This window comes from Tauraco erythrolophus, chromosome 23 (assembly GCF_009769465.1).
Source record: "Tauraco erythrolophus isolate bTauEry1 chromosome 23, bTauEry1.pri, whole genome shotgun sequence".
In the NCBI taxonomy this organism is placed as follows: domain Eukaryota; kingdom Metazoa; phylum Chordata; class Aves; order Musophagiformes; family Musophagidae; genus Tauraco; species Tauraco erythrolophus.
The window spans coordinates 1345094-1370227 of NC_141487.1; the positions used below are offsets into that span (position 1 = coordinate 1345094).

General features: G+C 53.6%; 2 protein-coding genes across 4 annotated transcripts in view; both read left to right on the top strand.

Annotated features, from left to right (window-relative positions):
* Positions 1-7761, top strand: ECE1 (endothelin converting enzyme 1). The gene is made up of 17 exons (XM_009984961.2): positions 1-87; positions 1036-1177; positions 1632-1844; positions 3203-3327; positions 3602-3814; positions 3906-4097; positions 4652-4794; positions 4877-4991; positions 5223-5333; positions 5567-5665; positions 5790-5867; positions 6248-6351; positions 6558-6668; positions 6783-6850; positions 6929-7119; positions 7212-7307; positions 7585-7761. Exons 1-17 carry the CDS (start codon positions 1-3, stop codon positions 7759-7761), a joined length of 2265 nt encoding a protein of 754 aa, XP_009983263.1.
* Positions 7762-14563: 6802 nt separating this feature from the next.
* EIF4G3 (eukaryotic translation initiation factor 4 gamma 3) overlaps positions 14564-25134 on the top strand; it is a 154498-nt gene continuing 143927 nt past the window's right edge. For all 3 annotated transcript variants that reach the window (XM_086625692.1, XM_086625694.1, XM_086625691.1), the window contains exon 1: positions 14564-14757. In XM_086625692.1, coding sequence (XP_086481818.1) covers positions 14564-14757 — 194 coding nt within the window. The remainder of the gene's footprint in view (positions 14758-25134) is intronic.

Below are 25134 nucleotides of genomic sequence, written 5' to 3' on the forward strand. Positions count from 1 at the left end.
ATGTCGACCTACAAGCGGGCGACGCTGGACGACGAAGATCCCCTGGACTCCATTGGCGAAGGCGATGGGTACCCCAACGGCTTCCAGGTAGTGTGGGGTTTTTTTGGGGACAAAAAAGGAGATTTCAGGTCCTGGCAAGCGGCAAGAGGGGGGTTGGAGGACAGTTATCCACCTGGGATTGGCCTTTCCGTGGGGCAAAGTCCGGTGCGGGCAGAGCTGTGTTGGCTCCCGCTGCCCTTTGCTCCCGTCCCGGCACCCTGGAGCCAGCGACCGGGGAGCCGGCGGAGCTGGATCCCAGCTCGGCTGTTTGGAACACCCCAGCACCCGGTTTTTCTGGTGGCCAAACCCCTTCCCGGCGTGGCCGGGGCAAGCAATTATTCCAGCGGCGGGAGCTTTCTCCCCACACAAAAGGGGATTAAGTTAATTCCTCCCAAAGCGGCTTAGAAAGGGCCAAGGGTGGCGAAGGGAGGAAAAAAAACCCCTGAGCTCCAGCATCCGGCCTCGCTGGGAAAGTTTTGGAGCAGGAACGATGCTCTTGGTGCCGGCCCCACTCCCAGCCCCACTGGACTCTGCTGAGAATGGTTTTCTCAGCCCCAAAAATCACGGTTCCGCTGTGTTTTCACTTTCCCTGGTGGGGCCGTCTCCGCTCGCCGCGGCATCTGGATGTTTCCTGGGGATGTTTTTCGGCTGAGCGGGAGTATCCTGTTACGGCATTTTCCATCGCGGCCCCCACCCTGTCCCAGTGCCGGCACTGGGGATGGGGATAAACTGGGGGGTTACAGCTGTGCTCGAGGAGGGGTTCGGGGTGGCCCGGGGTAGCAGGTGAGCCTGTCGAAACACTCACTCCGCTCCCTTTCCTGCCATTGTGCTGCCCTTCCTGGCGTTTCTGGAAAGCAGCTGCCGCCTTTCCCAGGCAAAACCACGCCGGATCCTTTGCCGGGGGCCAAATTTACGCCGCGGGTTGCAGGAAGCAAAATGGGGGATGCGTCGGTGGGTTTTTCTGCCAGTGGGGAAACGTCGCTGCTTTTCCCGCAGGTGAATTTCCGCGGCTCGAGGAGCAGCCTGGGGTGCTGGGCTGAGCGGACGCACGTCGAGAAGCAGCTGGTGGTGCTGGTGGGGGTGTTGGCAGCCATGCTGGCGGCGTGTCTGCTGGGTCTCATCTTCCAGTACAGAGCCCGTAAGTCCTCGCACCTTGCAGGGATCCTTTGCCCTCCACCGGGGTGGGTTGCTGGAGGATTCCCCGGGCCGGGACGCTTGGGTGCAGGACGGGATGCTCACCTGCATCCCTTGCCCCAGGGTGGGATTCTTGGGTACCAGGCAGGATGTCCAGGTGTGGGGTGGGATGCTTGGGTGTAAGACAGGACGGTCACCTGCATCCCTTGCTCAGGGATGGATGGGGACTGCGCAGGATGCTTGGGCATCGGGTGAAATGCTTCCCTGTGTCCCTCACCCTGGGATGGGACACTCGGGCATGAGACCTGGGCACGAAGCGGGATGTTAAGGTCCAAGGCAGGATGCTTTAGCACCAGGTGGGATACTTGCCCGCATCCTTTGCCGCGGGGCAGGATGCTCCCCGGTGCAGCTCACCGCACTGTGGTGGAGGAGCTGAACCCATCGCTGCTGCCCTCCAGGACCGCCTGCCGTGTGCCTGTCGGAAGCCTGCATCTCCGTCACCAGCTCCATCCTCAGCTCACTGGATCGGGGGGTGAATCCCTGCGAGGACTTTTTTGGCTACGCCTGCGGGGGCTGGATCAAGGCCAACCCCCTCCCCGACGGCCACTCGCGCTGGGGCACCTTCAACAACCTCTGGGAGCACAACCAGGCCATCATGAAGCATCTGCTGGGTGAGTACGCAGGAGCGGTGGGACCCCCACGGTGCCCAGGAGCCCCCTGAGGTCCGGGGAATGCTGAAAACGTGCCCGTGGGGATGGAAGGTTGGTTTGACGCTGGAGTTTGAGGCCAATCCGTGACGCAGGCACCGCAGGGACGTTGGGAAGCAGATCCTGGCTGTGTTTGCTCTCCTGGATGCCCCTGAGATTTTTGACCACAGTGCTGCAGCTCTTTGGTGCCGAGTAGGGGAAAAGTCCTGGCCTCGGCTCCGCCAAACCCTGCCGCCGCATTCCCATGAGCCTTGAAATTCAGGATTTGCATCCCAGACTGCATCCAGAGGCTGTAACACCACAATATCACCCCAAGGAGACGCGTTTTTCCTCCTGCTATAGCTTCCAGCCTTTGTGAGCAGCCTTTTTTGGGGGGGCTGGCTGCCAATCTGGCCGTTTTTGGGTGCCGAAACTCTCCCAGCGGAGGGAGAGTCCCTGGCTCAGCCTCTGCGTGCGAACACCAGCGCCGGGGCGGCTTATCCGAGGGACCGGCGAGGACGGTTTGTTCAAGCTCCGAGCAAACAACTGGCTCCTTATCAGCACTTTCCACTGCGCTGGGGGCTGATTATCTGAAAAGAGAAGGTTTGGGAAGAGCGTTGTCTTTCGGGAGAAGGGGGGTGGTGCGGGAACGGCTTCGCCCCCGGCTCTTCCCGCAGAAATCTGGCGCTGGTTTTACCGGGAGAAGGGACGAGGCCTCCAGCCAAGCGGTCGCGCTCGGCATTTCCTTGAATTCCTCAGAGCCGAGGGACCTTTAGTTACTAAAACCCACCCAGCTGGGAAGCCAAAGGTGCAAGCTGTGTCATGAGGAACATCAAAAAAAAACAAACCCAAAAAACAACAACCAAACCCCTCCGGGGAAGTAGAATTAGAGGAGAGAGGGGGGAAAAAAAACAAAAGGATGGTTTTGGAGGCAGAGGAGAAAAATGGGTTTATTGTTCTTTCTCGCAGGAATAAATAATACAGGGCTGGGGAGCACCAGCAAGGGCAGCACAGGGGGCTGGATGATGCTGGGAATATCGGAGCTGCTGGAAAACTTGTTTTGTTTTTTCCTTTCTTTATCTTTCAGCTCCAAAGAGCTGGAGCAGTTGCTGTGGGTGGGAGACAAGATGGGGGCAGGAGGCCAGGAAGGGCTGTGGGATGCTCTCCGGGGCTGGCGGGGCGATCAGTGGGGAATTTTTGGAGCCTGGCTTTGTCCAAAATGGGGCTGGTGGAAGGATGGAGGGCTCCGGTGTGCATCAGCAACCCCCGTGGAGCAGGGGGGGGGGATGGATGCCCGTTCCCAGGGACCCCCCTGCGAACCCTTCCCTGGGAACCTCCCGCAGAAAACACCACGGCCAACGTGTCGAGCGAGGCGGAGCGTAAGGCGCAGCGTTATTACCAAGCCTGCATGAATGAGAGCAAGATCGAGGAGCTGCGCGCCGCCCCGCTCATGGAGCTCATCCAAAAGGTCCGTCCCTTTCCTTGCGGAAAAGTTCTCTTCCCTCTGCGAAATGAGGGGGAAAAGCTTGTTTATGGGCAGCCCCAGCACCCTCCAGATCCCATTCCTGGGGCAAGCAGGCAGACAGGCAGGGATTTATAGGATTTATAGGCAAGTCTTGCCTCTTCTGGCCATTTTAGCCCAAATTCCAGATGTTTGTCCCCAGGACGGGTACTGGGGGGGGTATTTAGGCAATTCAAGGTGGTTGCTCCTCACCCAAAAGCCGGTTGCTTTGTGTCCCCAGTTGGGTGGCTGGAACATCACGGGTCCGTGGGCTGGTGACAACTTCAACGCGACGTTGCGGGAGGTGACGGCGCATTACCGCACCTCGCCCTTCTTTGCCGTCTACGTCAGCGCCGACTCCAAAAACTCCAACAGCAACGTCATCCAGGTGGATCAGTCGGGGTTGGGCCTGCCGTCACGGGATTACTACCTGAACAAGACGGAGAATGAGAAGGTGAGGTGGTTGGGGGGAAATCCAGCTTTACCGGATTTCTGTAGGTGGGTGGCACCCGCCATGCCAATCCCCACCCTGTCCCACCACGTAGGTGCTCGCTGGGTACCTGAACTACATGGTGCAACTGGGGATGTTCCTGGGTGGCATCGATGAGGAGTCGACGCGGCAGCAGATGCAGCAGATCTTGGACTTCGAGACGGCGTTGGCCAACATCACCATCCCCCAGGAGAAGCATCGGGACGAGGAGGTCATCTACCACAAAATGACGGCTGGAGACCTGAAGGTAGGGATGGATTTGGTAAGCCTTCCCGTCCTGCCACAGTTTGGGAAGCGGGGTGGATGGATGGAGGTGACGCAGCTCTTCCGAGGAAGCCTGACGCCAGCCGACACTGTGCCTGGGAAGCTCTTGTGCAATAGCTTGGCCCATGGCCTCCGTGGGGAAATCCTACCCTGACCTGCTCCTCCCAGCCTCCGGACCACCCCCGGGGCCTGCGGCCGTCCCGCCACGGCACTAACGCCCTCCTGGCACTGCTGCCCGTGGTCTGGCTCCGGACGTCAGCCCGGTCACCTCCCTGCGTCCCCGAAGAGGCCCTAATGGGTTGTGTCAACATTTTTGACACCCGCCCCACTTTCTCTTCCTTTGTGGGAGGAAATTGTTTACTCCCCTCCGACCTTTCGAGGATGCTGCTGTTCTGGGAACTGCCCTCTGCAAAATCAGCTGAATCCCTCAAACTGGGGCTGATGCAGCGGCTTCCAGCTTGGGAAGCAGCTGCCACCCTCCTCTGGTGGGTTGTTTTTTTTTTTTTTGGGTCCATAGCAGTGACATGACTTTTGTAGGAGCTGGCACCAGCTGTGGACTGGATGCCCTTCCTCTCCACGGTCTTCTACCCTGTGGAGCTCAACGAGTCGGAACCCGTCGTGGTCTACGCCAAGGAGTACCTGGAGCAGGTCTCTGACCTCATCCTGGCCACGGATAAATGGTGAGAGCCCCCAGCCCACGCAGAGGGGTGAAGCGGGGCAGGCAGGTGTGTCCTGCTGCCCACTCACCCCCTCTTGCCGCAGTCTCCTCAACAACTACATGATCTGGAACCTGGTGCGGAAAACCAGCCCCTTCCTCGACCAGCGCTTCCAGGATGCTGAGGAAAAATTCATGGAAGTGATGTATGGGACGAAGAAGGTGAGGGGGAGCCCCTGACGCCCCAAAATCACCATTAAAATGGCAACAGCTCCTTAAACAATGTCCCCATCGTGTTGCATCCAAAAAATAGAGATGTGGGACAGGTTTTGACAGGTTTTGGGTGGCAGCTCTGGCACAGGGGGACGGATGTGGACTCCATCTCCTAGAGGGGAGGGTAGGTGGGGGGCATTGGCCGTGCCAAAGCTGACGACCACCTCTTGTCCCATGCAGACCTGCCTTCCACGCTGGAAGTTTTGCATCAGCGACACGGACAACAACCTGGGCTTCGCCCTGGGGGCCATGTTCGTCAAGGCCACCTTCGCCGAGGACAGCAAGCAGGTGGTACGTCCCCAAGCGAGCAGCGTGCGAGCCATCGTGGGTGCTTGGGGCAGCCAATGTTTCTCTGCCCACCTTTTGTCCACCGTCCATCTTTGTTCACCGGGTTTTTCACCATTCTGTGTGCCGGCTCAGCATCCTGGCCTCTTCCTCCTCACTCTGGTGCAAAGGGTCCTTGAGCTCTCCAGGGTGGGAAGCTGGTTCTCTGTACTGACACTGTGCCACCTTGATTTGCCTAGGCAGAGGAAATGATCGCGGAGATTAAAACAGCCTTTGAGGAGAGCCTGGAGACCCTGCAGTGGATGGACGAAGAGACGAGGAAATCAGCCAAAGAGAAGGTGAGGAGCTGGCAGCGGTGCCGGGGAGGAGAGGGTGCTGGTGGAGGGTGATGGAGCTGGGTGAGCCCCTCCTTCCATCTCTGGCATCAAAAACACTTTTGGTCCTTGTCACCCTCCCCCCCAGGCAGATGCCATCTACAACATGATTGGCTACCCCAAGTTCATCATGGACCCCAAGGAGCTGGATAAAGTCTTTAATGATGTGAGTTGGTGGTGAGATATGTCCCCTGGGTCTCCTGTTTCCCCCTCCACTAGAATATGCAGGATGTGTGCCCATCACTATGGCCTCAGGGCAGCCTGAAGGGTCTCACTGGTGTCCTTGGCCCTTCTGTGGGGACTTCCCAGAGAGCTGCGGGCCGGTCCTGGGGTGGCTGGGGCTCTCGGGATCCCTGCCTGGGAAGAGGAGGAGACTGTTTCCGTAACGGTGATTCATTGCCCTCCCAAGACACCGCAGATGTTGGAGAGGAGGAGAAACGAGAGCGGCTGTAGCTCAGCTGGCTCCGGAGGCTCAGATGTGGTCATGGAGGGAGGAGTGAGGTCGGGTGATCACCGCACGCTGCTCATGCCTTGGCTCTTTTGCAGTACGAGGCCGTGTCTGACCTCTACTTCGAGAACGTCATGCAATTCTACAACTTCTCAGCCAGGGTCACCGCTGACCAGCTCCGGAAACCGCCCAACCGGGACCAGTAAGTCTCCGCTCCGCTTCCCCGTTGCGCTCAGTGGAGAATATCGCGGTATCTGGAGCACTGGGATTTGGTGTCCACCAGAACATGCTGGTTTTGAGGAGTTAAATCTGGGCCGACGGCTTTGCACCGCGATGAGCGGATGGTGTCAGAGCGAACATGGGCGATGGGTTTGTGCTGCAACGTTGGCCGTGTCCGTGTCCCTGCAGGTGGAGCATGACACCTCCAACGGTCAACGCGTACTACTCTCCCACCAAGAATGAGATCGTCTTCCCCGCTGGCATCCTCCAGGCCCCTTTTTACACCCGTGCGTCTCCCAAGTAAGAGCCTGGGGAAAAGGAGAGGGCGGGATTCCCAAATTTCCTCCTCTCTCAAAACTTTAGGCTGCAGGGAGCAGTGGCTGCTCTCTACATCTCGGTGTTGCCCTCTGGCAGGTCGCTGAATTTTGGTGGGATCGGCGTGGTAGTGGGTCATGAGTTGACGCATGCCTTCGATGACCAAGGTATGGCCAGGACCAGGCTGGTGGGCTGCTGGAGGGGTGGCTTGTGGGGTGGTGAAGGACCTGCTGTGTTTTCGGCAGGCCGGGAATACGACAAGGACGGCAACCTGCGTCCCTGGTGGAAGAACTCCTCGGTGGAGGCCTTCAAGCGGCAGACAGCGTGCATGGTGGAGCAGTATGGCAACTACACCATCAACGGCGAGGCTGTCAACGGCAAGCACACCCTTGGGGAGAACATCGCCGACAACGGGGGCCTCAAGGCCGCCTACCGGGTAGGGCCACGGGGCTGGGGAGATGCGATGGGTGACACGGCATGGTGGGATCGGTGTTGTTCTCTGAGCCTGCCATGCTCCCTGGCCTCCAGGCATATCAAAACTGGCTGAAGAAGAACGGGGATGAGGAAACTCTGCCAACCCTTGGCCTCACCAACCACCAGCTCTTCTTCATCGGCTTTGCTCAGGTAGGTCACTCGGTGGTGGGCAGCGAGGATGAACGCACAGGTTTTTGGGGGGAGCCCAGATGGTGTTGTGAAGGTGTGATGGCAAAACTGAGGTCTCCAGAGATGTTGCCTGGTGGATGGAGAACCAGATTGGAGTGGGGCTGGTTAAAATGTGAATCAAAGCTGGATCTCAAGCTGTGTTGGTGCCTGTCACGCAAGCGAGGAGGTCTGATTTGGCACCAAGTGGGGCCCTACGGCTGCGACACGGACACTGGTGCCTCTCGCCCTCCGCTTGCAGGTGTGGTGCTCGGTTCGCACGCCGGAGAGCTCGCACGAGGGACTCATCACCGATCCCCACAGCCCCTCGCGCTTCCGCGTCATCGGCACCGTCTCCAACTCCCGGGAGTTCGCGGAGCATTTCGGCTGCCCCCTCGGCTCCCCCATGAATCCCCCCAAGAAATGCGAAGTCTGGTGATGGGCGAGCGCTGGAGGGAACCAGCGGCCGGTTGCTCCATCCTCTGCTGACGGTTGAATTTCCCCGGTTCTTTCAAGAGGCTCAAACCACTTCTCTGTGCAACCAGCTGCCCAGATCCCAGCCGGAGCGACGTCCCGCGTCGCCGGTGTCGTCCGAGGTTCGATCCACTGTGAAAACTCCTCTTCCTCTCGCTCGTTTGTGAAATGACTTTGATTTGAGGGTCTTCTCTTTCCCACCATGACCAGGCCACGGGCGCTACGCCCCGTATTTACACCCGCAGCGCTCCAGCCCGACCCACCGCCCCGGCAAAACGCCTCTTTTCGGAGGCGACAAAGGGAACGCCGCGGTGCCGGCGGGTTTGGCTGCGTGTCTAAATACCCTCGACGTACCTTCCTCTCTTCAAAGATGCGCACAGGAGGATGGAAAATATTTTAAGATATATTTTTTATGGGGAGGGGGGGAAATATATATATTTTTTTCATGCGTTGTGGAATACACTGGAAAATTTCAGGGAAAATGCATTTAAAGGCCTTCTTCTTTTTTTTAGTAAAAGATTAGTATATTTATTAATTTTTATTTTTTACTCTGTGGTGACAGTCCCTCGGCTGGGGAAGCCGGATGGGGCGGCCCCAGCTGCGGATGCGACTGGCCAGCCCTGGATCCCGGGTTTCTTGGGGAGGGACTGTCCTCAGAGGATGGTGACGGGGAAATTGGGGACAGGGCTGGGTGACGCCGCGGGTTGCGGAAAGGCTCTGCTGGGACGCTGCGGCTCCTGGGATTAGCTTTAATTTCGGAGTGCAAAGGGAAAAGTTGACATGCCAAAGACGTAACCAAGGTGGTGATGGTGGGGATGAAGCACCTGCTTCTCCTTCCTGTCCCCTCTGAAGTGAGCTCAGCCATGATTTTCCTGGCCCAAAAGCTTCCCCAGACAAGCGTAGGTGGTTCCTGCTGCTGCTCCTCTTGCCGCTGTGCCCAGCCTCTACGCCCGGGAAACTGCAAGCCCTGAAATCACCGCGTGGCACCGAATCTCCATCCCTCCGTGGCCAGTTTGGCACTGGTGCGAGATCTGGCTGGGATGGGGGGTGACGGGCTTGCTTCAAGGTTTTGTTTGTTGGTTTTGGTTTTTTTAATATTCCTTTTGCAGTTTTGAGAGGAAACCACTGACTGTCTCGTGCAGCACCTCCGTGCTCTAGACAGAAAGCAGAGACGTGGAGGGATTTTTAATATTTATATGTAAAAGGTGGGATGGGGGAGGGATTTTTTTGTAACTATTTTTTCATCCTACACATGGGGCTTCTTGTAATTGAAATAAAGACTTTTTACTGGGTCTGGAGTTGCTCATGATTGTATTTTTCTGATAGTAGGGAGAGTCTTGTGTCCTCTATTGGTATTTTTCTGCCTGTTCACATGGATGAAACCATCCTGTATTGGCGAAAGTGAGCCGAGGCAGCTTTCCCCTGCCTCCGCTTGGCGTCTGCCACCCCTCTTGGAGCCTAAAGCCAGGCTTTTGTGCCCAAAAACCTTACTTGCACTGCGGGTGGTTGGTTATTTTCCACCTCTATGGCATGGCTCCATGTATCCCCCCAGCAGGGAGCTCTTTCCCGGATGCTTTTCCTTCCTCCCGTGTGAGTGTTTGGCTGGCTGGGGCTGCGTTTGGATCCAACGGGATGGACTGTGCACAGGTTGCTCTCCATACGTCCTTATTTATAGCTCCACGCTGGTGCCTGGATGCTGCCAGCTCCGTATCGCGGGCCAGCGTTTGCTCCTGAGTGGGTACTCCGTGGCTTGCCCAAAAAAAACAGGAGGCAGGACGTGGATTGCAGGTTCCCTGCCCAGCCTCACCCCAGCACCCTGGGGGGCTGATGGCCATACAGGAAGGGACGTACTGGGTCTCGTTTGCTGTTTAGCCCCCGGCTCATTATCAGGGGCTGGATTTGGGCTGCAGCCCCCTTTGTAGCAAATTTTTGGAAATACAGAGTGTGTTCGTGGCTGGGATGAGCAGGACTGAGCCAGTGGCGAGCCGGGAACATGAGTGTTGCATAAATAAGATGGTAAAATTTCCCTCTTGCTGTTTTCCCTATGTTTTTCTCTTCCCAGATGGAATCAAAACATAACAAGAGCGCTCGCTTTCTGCTCACACAACTCAGTGTGAGGCCCTCTGTTTCCTGCAGAGCTGGGAGATCGGCTGTGGCCGCTGTTTTCCCCGGGATCCGGCTGGAAATGGTGGTGCAAACCCGCAGAGGGCGGTGGAGCCGAGAAAATCCTTCCCTGCGCTCCCTGCTCCTGGGCTGGCAGGAGTTAGCGACGCTACCAGCGTGGGGTTTTGGCTTGGATCTGGCTCCGTGCGTTTAAAACACAGTGGAACATCTGTGTCCTTACGAAAATGACAAGCACCAGGAGTGTGAGACAAAGAGGAATTAAGTGGGGAGAGCAAGGCTGGGGTGAGCAGGAGTTTTCCCAGCTGCAAGAAGCAGGGAGGGGAGCACAGCCCATCGTGCGGAGAGGTAGGATGCTGTTAGAGGTGGTTTAACCATCCAAAAGGGAAATATTTTTGGCTTTCTGGGGTTTACTCACAGTGAGGGACCAAGCAGGTGGTGTCTTGGCCACCGTGGAGAGGACAGCTCCCGGTGAACAAAGGATTTCAAGGGTAAGGATGAGCTCGTGTCGTGGTGGGGGATGCCACGGTCGAGGGTCCCCGTGTTGGGCTTGGAGCGGCGGCGGATGTTTGCCTGGCTGGGAGGCTGCCGGGCACAGGCAGAGCAGGCAGGAGGTGAATCATCCTGCTCGCGTGCCAGTGCCAGGCGTGGGCTTGCCTGATCTTGGGTGGTATTTGCTTTGTTTTGTGCTCAGCCGTGCCCCGAAGGGCTGAGATGTTTGCTGAGGGCTAAGCCCGGGCAGGAGAAGGAATGGGGAAAGCTCCAAGCAGGGCTGGGTTGGTTTTTGGTTTTTTTTTTTTTTTAAATATATTTTTAGTTGGTTTTTTTTGGCCTGGAGGGTGTTGGAAGGGGATCAGTGGGGGGAAAAGCAGAAGCTGAGAGAGGGAGGCGCTGCCGTGCCGTGCTGAGTGAAAGCGGGCACCTGGAGCCTCGAAAATGAGCTGGAAATGGTGGTTGTTCACAAATTTGGTGGCGCTGAGCCAGCCTTCGAGGTGCGAGAGGCTGAATCCAGCCTTCTGAACTGCTCTTCTCCTTTCCAGTTTGCTCTTCTCCTTTCCAGTTTGCTCCTCTCCAAGCAGGATCTAACCCTAAAGACATCAAGACAGTGCTGGGGTCACTACTGGGATCGTCAGATTTTAGGGTAGTGAACAGGTCAAAAACTTCCTCAAACAATTCCTGCAGGAAAACAGCCCTTTTCCAGTGATACCCCAATCCTTTACTCTTTTTCCTAAATTCACCAACGACTCTGACATTCCTACCCTCTTCTCCGCATGGTTGTGAGCACCGCTGCTGTGCCAGGTCCGTGGGGGACTGGTGGAACTGGAAAAAGGGTCGGTGACGCTCTGAAACGAAAGCTCAGCACTGTCATCTCAAGGTGCTCGTGGTGATATATCAGTTCCCAGGTGCTAATAAAGCCAGCAGGAAAAAATAGGAGGAAAAATGAAGCGGAGAGGAACCAGAGGCAGTAGGAAGGGTGTGAATCCAGCTAGCACTCGCCCAGGTTCGCCAAATCTGCCAGTTTTGTTGGCCAAATTGTCCTGTGTAGGGTAGTACGGAAGAGAGACGTGTCTGCTTTTCCCTCTTAGGGAAAGAAAAAAAGGGAAAAAGGTGGCCGGGGGCAGAGACCGGCTCTGGAGGAGCCGGAGCCTTGCTCCGTCGCACGGCTAGCACGCTTTGGGAGCTTCAGCAGGACAATATGGTGAAAAAGCTATTTTTTTTCCTTTCTGAACGGGCAAAAAGAAGTGAGATATCTAAAGCTGCTGGAGCTAGGAGGCTCTTCGGCAGCTGTGTTTACAGGCAGCTATTTCTGTAGAACAGAAGGAGCCAGAGATGTCAATTTGTTTTTAGTATGAGTTCCCTTCTGTGCGAAGGGGTGTACCAGGAGAAGTGCCACGCTTGGAGGGCGGTCGATGGAACGACTACGCAGCTTTACCTGCACCCTCAAAATTATTACGGCGAAGTCTTTAGGAGCTGTGGAGGGGGGTCTGACTTCTCAGCGGGCTGCGGACAGGAGAGATGTGCTGTGAGTGCAGCAGCTCTCCAGGACGCCTGGAGATCTATCAGTCCTTCGGCAAACCCCCTACCAAGATCAAAGTTCCTCCTTTGTTCTCCCATTTTCGGGGAGTGGGGGAGTACTTGGCCTTTCTTTGAGGTCCTTCTCATTTCTCTCAGTCTTTCGTTTTCCTGGTGGGGAATCGGCAGTCAATCCGGCAAGCAGTAGGCTGCAGGGGAAAACTATCTCAGGGAGAAAAAAGTACCCGGAGCCCCATCTTGTAGCTAAATATTTGCTCCTGGCTGCAGAGCAAAATAGTCCCCACTCAGGATTTCTTTACAGGCCAGCAAGTCTTAGTTGGGCTTTTTTTCCTCCCAAAATCTCATGGTTTTCCATTTCGCTCCCATTTCTCACAAGCAGTTTGAGGTAGATGTGAGCTCACCTCACGCCTGGCATTTCCCTTACCCCAGCGCAGAACGGAAAGCACGGAAAGGGAAACTCAACAGCACGCTAGTCATCTTCTCTCTGCTGCCAGCCCCACTAATAACTTCTGTCACTACACCGTGCGCTCGTTCGGTGTGGCTGTACCCTGCAGATAGCACCTTAGGAAGTAAGAAACTATTCCAGTCGCAGAGGTACTTTTACCGGAGGCCAGCGCGGCGGCTCCAGCGGCGGGAGCTTTTCTTCTGAGGTCACCCCTCGGAGGACTGCGAGCCTCGGGGCACGCTGCAGTCCTCGTGTGTCGGTGCATATGGGCGTCACGTCCCAAACCTGACCTGCACAAACCCAATCGTTTCACGATTCAGAGGCTGACTCAAAAGGGAAAATGTATTCAGGACCTTTCTAGTATTTTTTGGCTGCTGGGTGCTGTGCTGAGTTTTGCCCTAGTGAGCGACACCGAGTCCAGATTCTCCCCCTTCAGATTTGTATTTTAACACTTGAAATTACTTTTCTGACTACTAATGGGGCTGTTGTGGAGACGCGGATAGACGCAACTCATTTCTTTAGTGCACAAGACCCCTATTTTTCCTCTGTCAACTTCCAGCTGCAGCACCAGTTACTCACCAAGGGCCTGACTATACCACCTTAGAGAGATGTTTACTTCAATAAAACAAGCTTTTAACGTCCAAGACTTTATTTGTGATTGCTTTAAAGGATTATCTTCCTCCTAAACTCACAGCTGCCCAGAATATGCCGCAGACAGGATGCAAATAAACTATGGAAAACTTTCCTGAGCAGCTGGTGTGACACGGGGTGGCAATACCTGCCGGTGCAAAGATGCTGGGAGCGTTTCCCTGGGACGTGTGGTGTGGCAGGAACGGCGGTAGGTGCCAGCGGGCTGGAATGAGCCCTTGGAAGCCAGCGGTGGGGCAGGACAAGTCAGGAAAATCCAGCAGCCGCTTGAACCTGCTCAGAGATCCTTTTTATCTACCCAAGGCAGCACAAACCACCTTCACCCCTGCCAAGCTCAGCCCGACGGCAGTCCCAAGGAGGGTGCTGCAGCCTGGCTGTGAGACGCTGGAGATGGTGGCGGTGTGGCAACGCTTGGGGGGCAAAGGCAGTGGCGCAGGGGTGTGAGGAGGACACTTCTGCCCCCAAGGCAGGCCCAGCAGGCCCTCCCCACGCTGGTCGCCATTGCCAGGGGTGGGCTCCCTCAGAGGCTGCTGGGCCTCCCTCTGCCGCCATGTCCCCCTCGGGGCTGCCCGCCCTCACGACGCCTCGCTGCCCCTGACAGCTGCCCCAGGAGCCCGGGATGTGGCTGGGGGCCGTGCGGCTGGCAGCGGGGCTGGCGGTGAGTTTTTGGGCAGACAGAAACACGCCGTGCGCCAGGGCGCTGCGGGAGCCCGGCGCCCGCTCACCGCCGAGCACCGCTGCCTCACAGCCGAGCGCTGCCGAAGTCTCTCCGGGCCCCGCCGAAAGCGCCCGAAGCTGCGGCCTCGCCGCTCCCGAGAGGCTCCGAAGAGCTCCGAGCGCCTCCCGCCTGGGCGGGAATCCCTCCTCCGAGCTTGTCCGAAGCTTCCCGAACTCCCTCACGCCCTCGGTCTCCGGAAACAGCCGAAGTTTCCCGAGCGCGGAGGTCACGGGAGGTGCCGGGCCATGCGCGGAGGGAGGGGGAAGCACGGGGAGGAGGACGCGTGCGCCCGCGAAGGTCTCCGGAAGAAGCCGAGGTTTCCCGAACGGCTCTCGCCAGCGAGCGGTTCCGGAAAGAGCCGAAGGTTGCCGAGCGCCGGTGGGCCGAGCGGCTCCGGAGCGGCCCGAAGGCGCCCGAGCGTCCGTCCTGCCGGACTGCTGGAGGCGGCCGCAGCGCCATGTTTGATGCTCCGCTACTTCAGTGAGGAAAATCCGCCGGCATCGCCCGAGAGCCGCCACCGCGAAGGGCTCCGCTGCCCCCGGGGAGGGGGACCGAGACCCCCCGCCGCCGGCGGCTCATGAGCAGCGCGGCCTGAGCCGCCTCCCCCCCTCCCCTCCCCGCCGGCCCCTCTCCCGTCCCCTCCCCGCGCCGAGCCCTCCGGGAGGCGCGTTGTCACGGAGACCGGCGCCGGTGCCGGCCCGCCGCGCTGCCCCGGCCGCCGCACCGGCCCCCGGCCCGCTCCCCGGCTCCCCCCCGGCCCCGGCCCCGCTCCCCGCCGGGGGGTGGTGGCTCCGCTTGGCGATGAGTTTACCGCAGAAGGCGGCTTTGAAACCCGGCGCGGCGGCGGCGGCGGGGACCGGCCCCGGGAGCGGGGCGGCGGCGGCAGCGGCGGCGGCGGCGGCGGGGCCGCCTCCCCCCCCGGCTCCCCCTCACCCGGCGGCGGCGCCGGCGCCTCACCCCACCATCAGGGCCTTACCGCCTCAGCCGCCCCAGCAGTATCCTTTGCCCGGGGGGGGCGCGGGGGGGGGCGGGGAGGCGACACCCCCTTCTCCACAGAGAGCGGGGCCCAGGGTGGGGGGGCGAGGGGCCGCCGGAGCCACCTCAGTCCCGGGGGGTGGGTGCGGAGGGGGCAGCCCACGGTGGGGGGGGGGGGCGGTTGGGGGCTCCCCGCTCCTTTTTGGGGGTGTGTGTGTTTGGGGGGTGTGTGGCCCCCCCCCGTGCTGAGGGGGGGCTGCACCTGCTGGGTGGTGTGAGGAGAGGGGTGTCTCAGCGCCCCCCCCCCCCACTAATGGGCTGGTTTGGGGGTTCACCCCCTTTGGGCAGGGAAGGAAGAGGGTCCCCCCAGTGCGCCCCCCCCCCCCCCCCCAGCAGCCGTGACCCCCCCAGGGGTAAACTTTTAATTATAAATCACTCCTCAGTTTTGCTTCTGGTCCTGCCCAGGTAAGTGCTTTGGTTTTGTTGGTTTTGCAGGTGAATTTAAACCCCTTTTATCTCTAGATATTTTTGTTTTTTATTGCCTCAGCCGGGGCCGGTTTTCATGTGATTTGCTTCGCTTATTTATTTATTTCTTTTTTATTTCTTTAATTTGCCCCGACTGGGCCGGTGGAAATCAATCTCAGGTGGAACGCCGCGCCGAGCGAGGCCACCACGGGTGACGGGGAGGAAAAAGCTCCCACTCCCCCCTAAAAAAAATAAATTATAAAATAAATCCCGCTGCCAAAACTGGCCGCTGCTACAAAGAGAGGCTGGCGGTCGCTGCGAATGATTTTTGGGGTTTTTTTTGTTTGTTTTGGTTTGTTTTTTTTTTAAAGGTCTTCAGTTCTCTGCTGCGACTAGGCCCCAAGTCAGGAGGTAAATCCTGCAGGGATCAGCAGGAAAGTGGGGTGGGCAGCCCGCCTGCCCGCCCGAGGTTTTGTTTCCAGCATCCCCCGGCAAACCGGCTTTTTTCCTCCCTTTTTCTCCCCTTCCCCTCAAGTTTTGAGGGGCATCGTGAAGTGAAAAGCACAAATGTCGTGAAGTGTCGGCACCGCGTTTCCCGGGAGCGGTGCGGCCGTGCGGGGACGGACAGGAGCGTGTTTTGCTGTTTGTCGCTTCGGTTTTAACGTGGAAGTGCAGGGTGGTTTCTGTTGGTTTGTTTTGGTTTTTTTTTTTTTCTTTCTGAGGGCTGTTTCGGCTGCGCGGTGATGCCTGAGCACTTCAAGAAACGTATTCCCTGAGTGGAAGCGTTTTAGTGCTCTCACTTTCATTTTTGAGGTGGGAAAACTGAGCCCTTTTATAATCAGTTTAGGGCCATTGTTTTCGTGAGCTTCCGGCAAGAATCATTCTTGCCATGACCACAAATACTTTGCTTAAATCATGAGACTGTTGACGATACAGATTTGTTTGGGTCAAGTGAAAAAAAAAAAAACAACCAAAAACCAAAACACCAACCAAGCTCTGAAGATTTCGGAGAGCGCTGCGGAGGGACGTACTCTCTGCTGGGTGTTTTTGGCTACCTCGTGCTATTCTGGAATTCCAGCATGTGTTTTCTTTAGGGGGAAAAAAAAAAATTCAAGCGCGAAGGTGCTGTCACTACAAAGTCAACGGGGTGATGGTAGGTAAAAGTGTTGCTCAGGGGAAATTTTGCCCGGTTTTGAGTGATGTGCCAAGGGGACGCCGGCTGGCGTGCGCCTACGGAGCCTGCGCGCGGCGGATCCGAGGCGCTGGTTTGTCTGGAAAGGGTCTTGTCTTTTTTAACAGGGAACGTGACGCTGGGGTGTCTGGGCAGTTGAAGGGCTGAAGTTTGCCTGGGTCTGGGATCAGGAGCATGCTGGCCTCTCCAGAGCACTTTATTTACAAGTAACCATTAAAAACCCCGTGGAGGGACGGGAACGACTTCTCCCAAGCTGTCGAGGTTGAGCGCGGCGGTGGTTTGGAGAGCGGTTGTGCCGTCGCAGCCGAGGCAGGAGGACGCCCTTGTTTTCGGTGAGCGTCGTCGTGAAACGCTTTGCACGCGCGAGGGGCGAAGTGCTCTTACCTCTGAGCGCAGCCTGAAAATAAAAAGCCTTGGAAGGAACAGGCAGGACCCTAAAGGAGTCGGAGACTCCACCGTGTCCCATTGTGGGGACCCAACTGGGCGCCCAGAGCAGGAGGCGTAGAGGAGCGGAGAAGCGTTCGGTAGACATGACAAATTGACGTTATAAAGACAGGGAGGTTGAAATGATAATAGTTTAATTTTTATTTATAGCCCTGCCTGTTTTGAAAACATATTGTGTCTGACCAGTACCGCTCCTCAACTTTTAAACACCTCATCTGGCCTTGTCGTGTGTACAAACGCTGCGTTCTGGATACCTTTTTTGGTGAACCATATTTAGGTGTCCTGGCTGTATTTTTTTTTTTCTCCTCCTTCGAAACTCGTGAGTGCTTCCAGGTAGTAAACAAAAGCCGGTCCCTTTCCTGAGCACTGCTGCAAAAGTGAGGCTTGGGGAGCGTGGTTCAGCTGTGATTTACTGGAGTGCAGAGGGTCATCTGAGTTCAGCCTTATTTTTAGCTCTGTTTGGTTTCTTTTCTTTTTTTTTTTTTTTTCCCTTTCTGTTTTGATACAACTGTTGAGACAGAGTTACCCTCCAGCCCATAAAATATAGTTGCAGGTTTCTTCTGGCAACTCGGAGCCATCAGGGCAATGCAAGGGTTTATTTATTTGTTGGTGTGAGGGATTGTTATATGTTAATAGGTAGATTGAGGCTCTGACTTGGCATTTTTAAACTACAGCAGCTTCCACATGGTGAACTTTGTGACTTTGGAAATACACATGGTTTTGGGACTTAGTACATCATGAAATTAAATGGTTATCTGTCTAATTGAAAAAAGGAACTGAAAGATCTGCTTACTTCATGTGCATTTACAGAAAGGCATTAGTGAGAGAAAAGAAATACAGGAGGAAGAAAGGATTTTAAAAAAAATTATTACTTGAAGGAAAATGAAGCTGGAGAGTGATGGACATGAAGAACAGAAACGTTTTGATGGGAGTTTCATTCTGTTACGTGCCAAACAGGAAGTTATTGGAGCTGCTGTAAGACAAGACAGAGCTTTGAGAAATTTCCTTAACGCAGTGGCTTCAAGAAGTTAAATTTTTCTCTGCGAAAGTAAGTTGGGATAATGTTGTGACTCCGGTAGTGGTGAGTGTTCAGTCAGACCTGATTTCAGGCAGAAGTTGGGCTCAGAAGTTGTCAGTATGGGCAAATCCTCCAGTTGGAGAGGGAGGGACGAGGGAGCATGTAACACACGGAGGGACAGCGTCAGAAGTCAGCCCCAACCTGCCCACCCGTGCTTTGGCTTTCAGAAAGCCCCTGCCGAAGAAGTTCCAGATGAAGTCGATTGCTCTGTAGTGAGACTTTTTCCATAAAAACCATGAAATAACGAAGGTACGTGCCGCGCCGTGAGCTCATCGTAGACCTTCATGTTTTTAACTTGATGGTACTCCTGACTTGTGTTAAACTACACCGTGTTTCTTTTCGCTCCCACTCAAGAGTAAACTGTTTTTTTTCATGCGTCTTACAAGCTGCTCTTTAAAAAAATCCCTGTGCCAGGAATAAATTTTGTGGATCGATATCATTAGGCCACCGGTTTCTTCCCAGCCCCAACCCAGACGTGGGCAAACATTGCGCTGTAAAGGACAAACAGACTGATTAATGTTGAACTCAGGTAACGTTGCGTGTCTGGTGGCTCTTCAGGGTTAATTTAACGTTGAACCTTGGAGCCCAAGTCGAGCCGTCTTGGGCTCTGGGCTGGTGTCAGTAGGTTTTTGTTTTCTTTTCCAGACTTCCTTGCGTTTGGAGGGAGTTCAGCTCCCTGGTGGATGATGGTCTCTGCGCAGGCACCAGTAGACTTGACCTTAATGTAGCTGTTTCGGTGGGGGATTGGGTATCTCTGGATAAATCTCTGGATTTCCAGGTTATTGCAGCAGGGCCATCATGGTGGGTTCAGGATGGGGTTTAACAGATGGTCATTTAAAAATCTTTCTTTTCTTCCCCCCTTTTAATTCCATTTCTGAGAGGCAGAGAGGAAGGGTCAGCATTTAGGGGCTTTTTGTGTGAAATACGTCCTTGCTGCGCACGGAAACTTGTTTTGCTGATGTTGCCTCGATAATTGAGTGTCTGCTTTAGTTGTTCCTGAGTTGCTTTAGCTAACTGTGCTGTAGTCCCTTTCAGAAAGCGACATACTGGTTCCTGCTCTGGTGAGTGGCATCTTCTGGCTGCGAGTGGCTTCCTAAAAGCCCAGGAGAACAGCGAGAAGTACAGGATCGCTTTCAGGAATGTGAGAGACTGTGCGAAGTCAGGGTGAGGTTCTGGCAGCGCTGACCCGGTGTTCAGATGTGGTTGTGCCGTTGGAGTAGGCCTGTGTTGGTAACTTTCTGGTTAAATTAAGGCTTTTGAGGGGGATTTGGGGACCTGGGGGTTTTCTGTCTTCTCTTAGAATGCAAAGGGTTGAGCTGGAGGGGAAAGTGCCCAAGGTTTTTGCCGAGGAGAGTGTCTTCAGCACATGCTGAAGGACCAGGGTCGCTGGGTTGCTGGGACACCCTCTGGGAGTATGGAGCCAACGCCGTCTTCCCTCCCTACTTGCTTCCATTACATGTGACTTTTTTCCAGAGTATGTGATGCAGCGTCTCTCTGTCCTCTCCGGAGTTTGTCTGTCCATGACTTTGAAGGTGAGGACCCAGGGATTAGGAAGCTGCTTGGGCATAAAAGTCAACTTGAGGAGCGTGATCGTGGCTTTTGTGTAAGTGCTGTGCTTCCCCGAGATTCGGGTGGATTGGCTCCGGCTTTTGGGCGGCTTTGATGTTAGACTGGAGCTAAAACGAGCGCACGGGCAGAAGACCTCTTCTAGATGCCAGCGGCAGCCACTCGCGAGGAAAGTGTTCTGAGCATTGGGGTCGAGAGGTGGTAAGGAGGGGAGGAACCGGGCTGAGATCAGAGGTGTTCTTTGTTTTCTGTTTTTTGTTGGGTTTTTTTTTGAGTTCAGGAGGGAGCTTTGTGAAATGACGTCTGGATGAAGGGGAAGAAGGGATAGCGGCATTGCCTGAGAAGCGTTTCCGTGTTAGAGGTGTCTGAAGTGGGTGGAGATACGGGACATCTTGGGAGGGTATGCGGCAGGAGAGGAGCTTTGGGAAAGCGGAGGCTTTCCGTGCCGCTCCGTGGTGGTGGCTCTTCTGCAGAGGAATGGGCACGGCTTTGTGAGCATAGTGCCAAAGAATTAAGTGCTTTTAGACCTCTCTGCCATCTCCCCTGTTGATGTTCCCCAGCCTTGGCACATCTTAGCGTTCTTTCAAGCAGAAACGGCTTTAATTTATTTAATGACAAAAGCTAATCACGTTATAGCTCAGATATGTCACTTTAGCAGCTTTGTAAGATTTTCGTGGTGAAATGCCATGGAGAAAACCATTCTTCCAAAAATGTGATTTTGGAGAGCTGATTTTCTCCTTGTATCTTGAGGACATGATTGTGCTGGCAGAAGTCTGCGGGAGAAGGTTACTTTAGCCATTTACATGTGTATGTATTTCGGGTGCAGCACTGATTTTGGAACACAGTTTGTGTTTTTATCTATAGTAAGAAGTCGGTGAGCGAGTAATAAGAGACTTAGGACAAATAACTTCCCTTTTAGATGTTGGGTTGTAGAAGGATTCTCATCTGTGCGTAGGGCTTTTGTCCATCATCTTGGGGCTGAAAGGCTCTTCCACGTTGTTAGCAACTGTTGGGATTTGTTGAGCTACTGCATTTGCTCCGTTTTTGTTCCGTAGGGAGAGTGAGCGGTGAAGATCTCTCTTTAGAAGTCGTAGGTAACCTATATTTTCTTTTTCTCTCTAATCCAGCAATTTCAGGGCTAGTCAACTGTCAAGTTTAGTTGTGTGTAAATCCGCTAATATGATTAGACTTGCTGGAATTTCTACTCTGGGGAATTAGAGCTGGATAGTATCACTGTTTTACAGGCATTCTTGAGTGGGAAACTTTATCTGTGACTTGAATATGCCTGCTAACAATTGCAAAGGCTTTCCTGGAATGAATGGGGAAGAGAAAACTGGTGTTTGTTAAAGATGTGGGTGGAGGAGTCGTGTGCCCCGTGGTCTGGAGGAAGCAGAGAAACTAATTTACTTTAATTTTTTTTTTTGAAGGGAGCATAGTTGATGTCACTTCTTATAGTGCCGTGTTTTACACTTGATGGTATTTCCAAGAACTTCTCCTATGTACAGTTTTCCTTTCTGAACTGTGGACTTCGTTTTGCCTCCCAAATAGGAAACGGTGATGTGGAACAGCTGGAAGAAGAAAATAGAATGAGTTGTTAAAAAAAGAAAAGAATCAAAGGGAGGAGAGCAAAATAAGCTTTTAGGCTAGTGAAATTTTCTGGTACATGTTATTCTTATGTTTTATTATATACGTTTGGAAGATGTCCCAGAACGCGCTCTCTTTTTTCGTGGTAGATGATGGCACACTGTTGCTGATGGGACTTGAGTCAAATTGCTGCTGGGCATGTAACTGGGTTAATGGGACAGCGTTTGGATTTTTTTTTACTTCTTTCCTGAAAGGAAAATTATGTTTTCCCTATTCTGAGTGTACCTGAAGAATTGTTTTTACCTTCGTTTGCTGCGTTGTCGTCTGAGGTGGAGAGAAAAGCACAAGTTTCCCCACACCGAGATGGTGTCAGATTTAAATCAATTCTACTACCAAAAATAATCCCTTTCTGCTGTTGGTTGTTACGCTTCTGCGTATCCTGTATCGGGATGAGAGTTAAAATATTTCTAGAGCTTTAAATATGCCTGAAGAAAGCAGAGTGGCTTCTAAAGCCTGCAGCTTGTAAGAAAAACATATGCAGTCCTCAGCTGATCCCAGTAGCGTTCTCCAAAACCATCGGTGAAGTGTTGAAATGGGTCAGGACTTGTCGAGGTGTGCGGAGCAGCTGCTCCTTTCCAAGTGGTTGAACTCGGAAGGAATGAGGCTCTCGCTCTCTGGAGTGAGAGTATCTGCATGGGAATAACTATAAAAGTCACAAACACCGAGACCATCCCCAGTTTTACCAGGGGAGTGGCCTTCACGTGATACATCCACAGGGTGGTGGGAAGAGAAATCGCGCTGCCAATCTTTGAGCTTGCTCTTGATGCTCTGAAAACACCGAGCAAGGAAGAGTTAATGCAGTTAAAGATCTTTAAATAACGCAGATTTTCCTGAGTTTGGAAAGCTTTCGGGAGGTGGAAACTAATAAACGTTGCACAGATTCTCTCTTTGGGGCTGCCAGACGATGATTGTGCGTTTGTTTGTGTTTCGGTGTGATTTCCATGTGCCGAGTCGCTGAGTTACCAAGAGCAGTCCGATTTGGATGTCTGTGTTGCTGGTGGCGTTTGAAAATCCGTTTGAACTAGTGCTGTGGCTGCGCTAACGGTGGTCTGAAAAAGAGATTTCCCTCTTTTACGCCCTATTAAGAAGTCGTAAAAGTTACTGCGCCTTGAAACCGACATTTTTCTGGGCTGATTTTCTTCTTTTGCCAAAAAGCAAAAATGACCAAAGTCTTCAGTCTTTTCCGACTAAACATCCTATAAGCATGAAAGGGAAAGATTTTTAGTGATGCTGCTTAGAGCTTTGGTTTGTTAGTCGGCTGCTGTCTTTGAGAGGCTCCTGACATCCTGAAGAAAGGACGTGTCTGTAAAAAAATAAATGAGTTTCCACTAAGCCATGAGACGTAGCCCTGTGTGCTTGGACTGCCATGAGGTCTTCTACAGAACCCTCAAGTCTGATGTAAATTCGGAACAAAATCTGGTCTGAAAACTCTCTGGAAATCTTGAATTCTTGTTTGTGGTGATGTTTAGGCTCGAGGCTGGGCACTTTGTTTTGCAGCGTGCCGCTGATGAACTGGGCAGGCTCAATGTCCATGTTATGTTTGAAAGGGTGCTGCAGCTGAAGATGGATGATCTATACCACTTGTTTGGGGAGGAAGTCAAGAACTGAAATCAAAAAGCATTTAAAGCGTGGTTTTGTGACATTTAGTGTGAAATTCATGGTGCATCTCAAACTCTAAAGGGGGCCTGCAAGAAAGCTGGAGAGGGGCTTTGGACAAAGGCATGTAGTGACAGGACACGGGGCAATGGCTTTAAACTGAAAGAGGGGAGATTTCGATGGGATGTGAGAAAGAAATTCTTCCCTCTGAGGGTGGTGAGGCACTGGACCAGGTTGCCCAGAGAAGCTGTGGCTGCCCCATCCCTCGAAGTGTTCAAGGCCAGGTTGGATGAGGCTTTGAACGACCTGGTGTAGTGGAAGGTGTCCCTGCCCATGGCAGGGTGCTTGGAACTGGATGATGTGGAATGTCCCTTCCAACCCAAACTGTTCTGTGATTCTGGAGTATGGTGGGAAAGGGATTTCAGCAGTTGGTGGTTTGTGCCTGGTTTCAGCGTGACAAAGTTTGTGTAGAAGGATCTTTGGGATGTCCCACTGAGCTGGTGAGGCATCTTCCGAGTTCAACTCGCTGTGGAATATCAGGCTTCAGTTTGCGGCACCCTCTCTCACCAGTGCTCGCGCAGATATCGATACTGGTCACTAGACGGTCTCTCTTCAAATACTTCACTTTTCTGGGCTCTGCCTGTTCTAGAGTCGCGAAATGCAGACGATTCAGAATGAATCAAAAAAGTCACGAAATGCAGACGATTCAGAATGAATCAAAAAAGTCACGAAATGCAGACGATTCAGAATGAATTAAAAAAATTCATTGCAAAAATGTCAACCTGTCTGTGCGACTTGGGCTTTATGTTTTCCTTCAGCGTTGTGTTTTAAAGTAGATATCAAAGCGCTTTTATGTCTGTCTCTTCAAAAGAAAAAAAAAGCTCTTAATTTTTGTTGGTATGCAAATATCGCAAAGTGTAATTTTTGATGAGTTTAAGCTGTTCGGCTTAATTGTATTGATTACATTTCCAAAACACTTTTTTTTTTTTCATTTGAAAAAAGTTCATCTGCACAAATAAACTACTTGATGTTTAAATATTTGGTTCTGAGGTTGTGCACCAAGTTTGACTTGAAATGATTCCCAGTTCCCCTCCCCAAAAAACCCGTAATATTTTGTTGCGCCGCCCGTGGCAGCGGTACCTGGTATCGCAGGCGTTCGCTGCAACAATTGTTGCCGGCACTTGGCACGGTCCCCATCGCTCCTTGCTGAAGCCAAAGCACACTTTATCCACTCAGGCTGACATTAAGATCATTAAATAAATGAATGAATTGTGCTGTCACCAAATTCCCATTCTGGCAGCTGAAGAACATGTGAATTTTATAGCCGGGACCTCTGTCCAGAATGTCTTACTGAATGGCCTGGATGTCAGGAGTGGGAACAGTCAGCAAAAAGCTTTCTAGCAAAATGTGTGTGCGTTAATGAGCATTACAGCGTGGAGTGGGGTGAAAGCCTGAATTACTTGACATCTGATCAGCCAAGCTGAGTATTAATCAACCTGTGAAGGACACGTAGAGAGAAACTGGAGCACAGCAATAAAACAAGGGAGCGGGATAGAGCCGAAGAGGGATGGAGAGCTCTTTCTCTGTTGGCAATGCAGGTTGGTCTTACTGGTGGAAAGGAGTTTGTTGGGGGAAGAATGCAGCCGAGCTGGGAGGTGTGGAAAGCAGGGATAAATAACTCTTGATCTCTATCAGGGAGTTTCAGGTCTCAGTGGGTGAGCTAAAACACTAAAAGGTCACTCGGGGTTTGGAAGATCTTGGAGAAGACTGTTGGGCTTCTACCTTCTTTTCTCCTACAGGAAAGCTGGAGAGGGACTTTTGACAAGGGTGTGCAGTGACAGGACAAGGGGCAATGGCTTTGAACTGGAAGAGGGGAGATTTAGAGGAGACCTAAGGAAGAATTTTTTTACACTGAGGGTGGTGAGGCACTGGACCAGGTTGCCCAGAGAAGCTGTGGCTGCCCCGTCCCTGGCAGTGTTCAAGGCCAGGTTGGATGAGGCTTTGGGCAACCTGGTGTAGTGGAAGGTGTCCCTGCCCATGGCAGTGGGGTTGGAACTGGATGATCTTGAAGGTCCCTTCCAACCCAAACTATTCTGTGATTCTATACCTCTGGGAGAAGAGGGCTAAAAATACTTTCTTGAAGGAAGAGAGTTAACTTGTCAGCCTTGGATTGCTTTTCCTGCAGTCCGGCTCCATCCTCATTTTTATTATGTTGTGCTTAAGATGGTGTTTTTCCTTAGGAATAGGAGACTCAAAAGATCTGTAGCATCCTCGCTTGCTGGAGGTGGGTCAAAAATGTTTCTGAATTGCAAGTTAACAAGGGGAAGTGTGTTTGGATCAGACCGTTTGGTGAACGGTGTAATGGCGTATCCGCAGGCTGCTTGCGCTGCAGCCCCGGGCAATATCAGAGAT

Bases quoted from the DNA above. Each gene is read 5' to 3' on its own strand.
- ECE1 (XM_009984961.2), top strand. From the start codon at position 1: ATGTCGACCTACAAGCGGGCGACGCTGGACGACGAAGATCCCCTGGAC. The intron at 5,334-5,566 runs GTACGTCCCCAA...TGATTTGCCTAG, and splicing joins CCGAGGACAGCAAGCAGGTG to GCAGAGGAAATGATCGCGGA. The intron at 5,666-5,789 runs GTGAGGAGCTGG...CCTCCCCCCCAG, and splicing joins GGAAATCAGCCAAAGAGAAG to GCAGATGCCATCTACAACAT.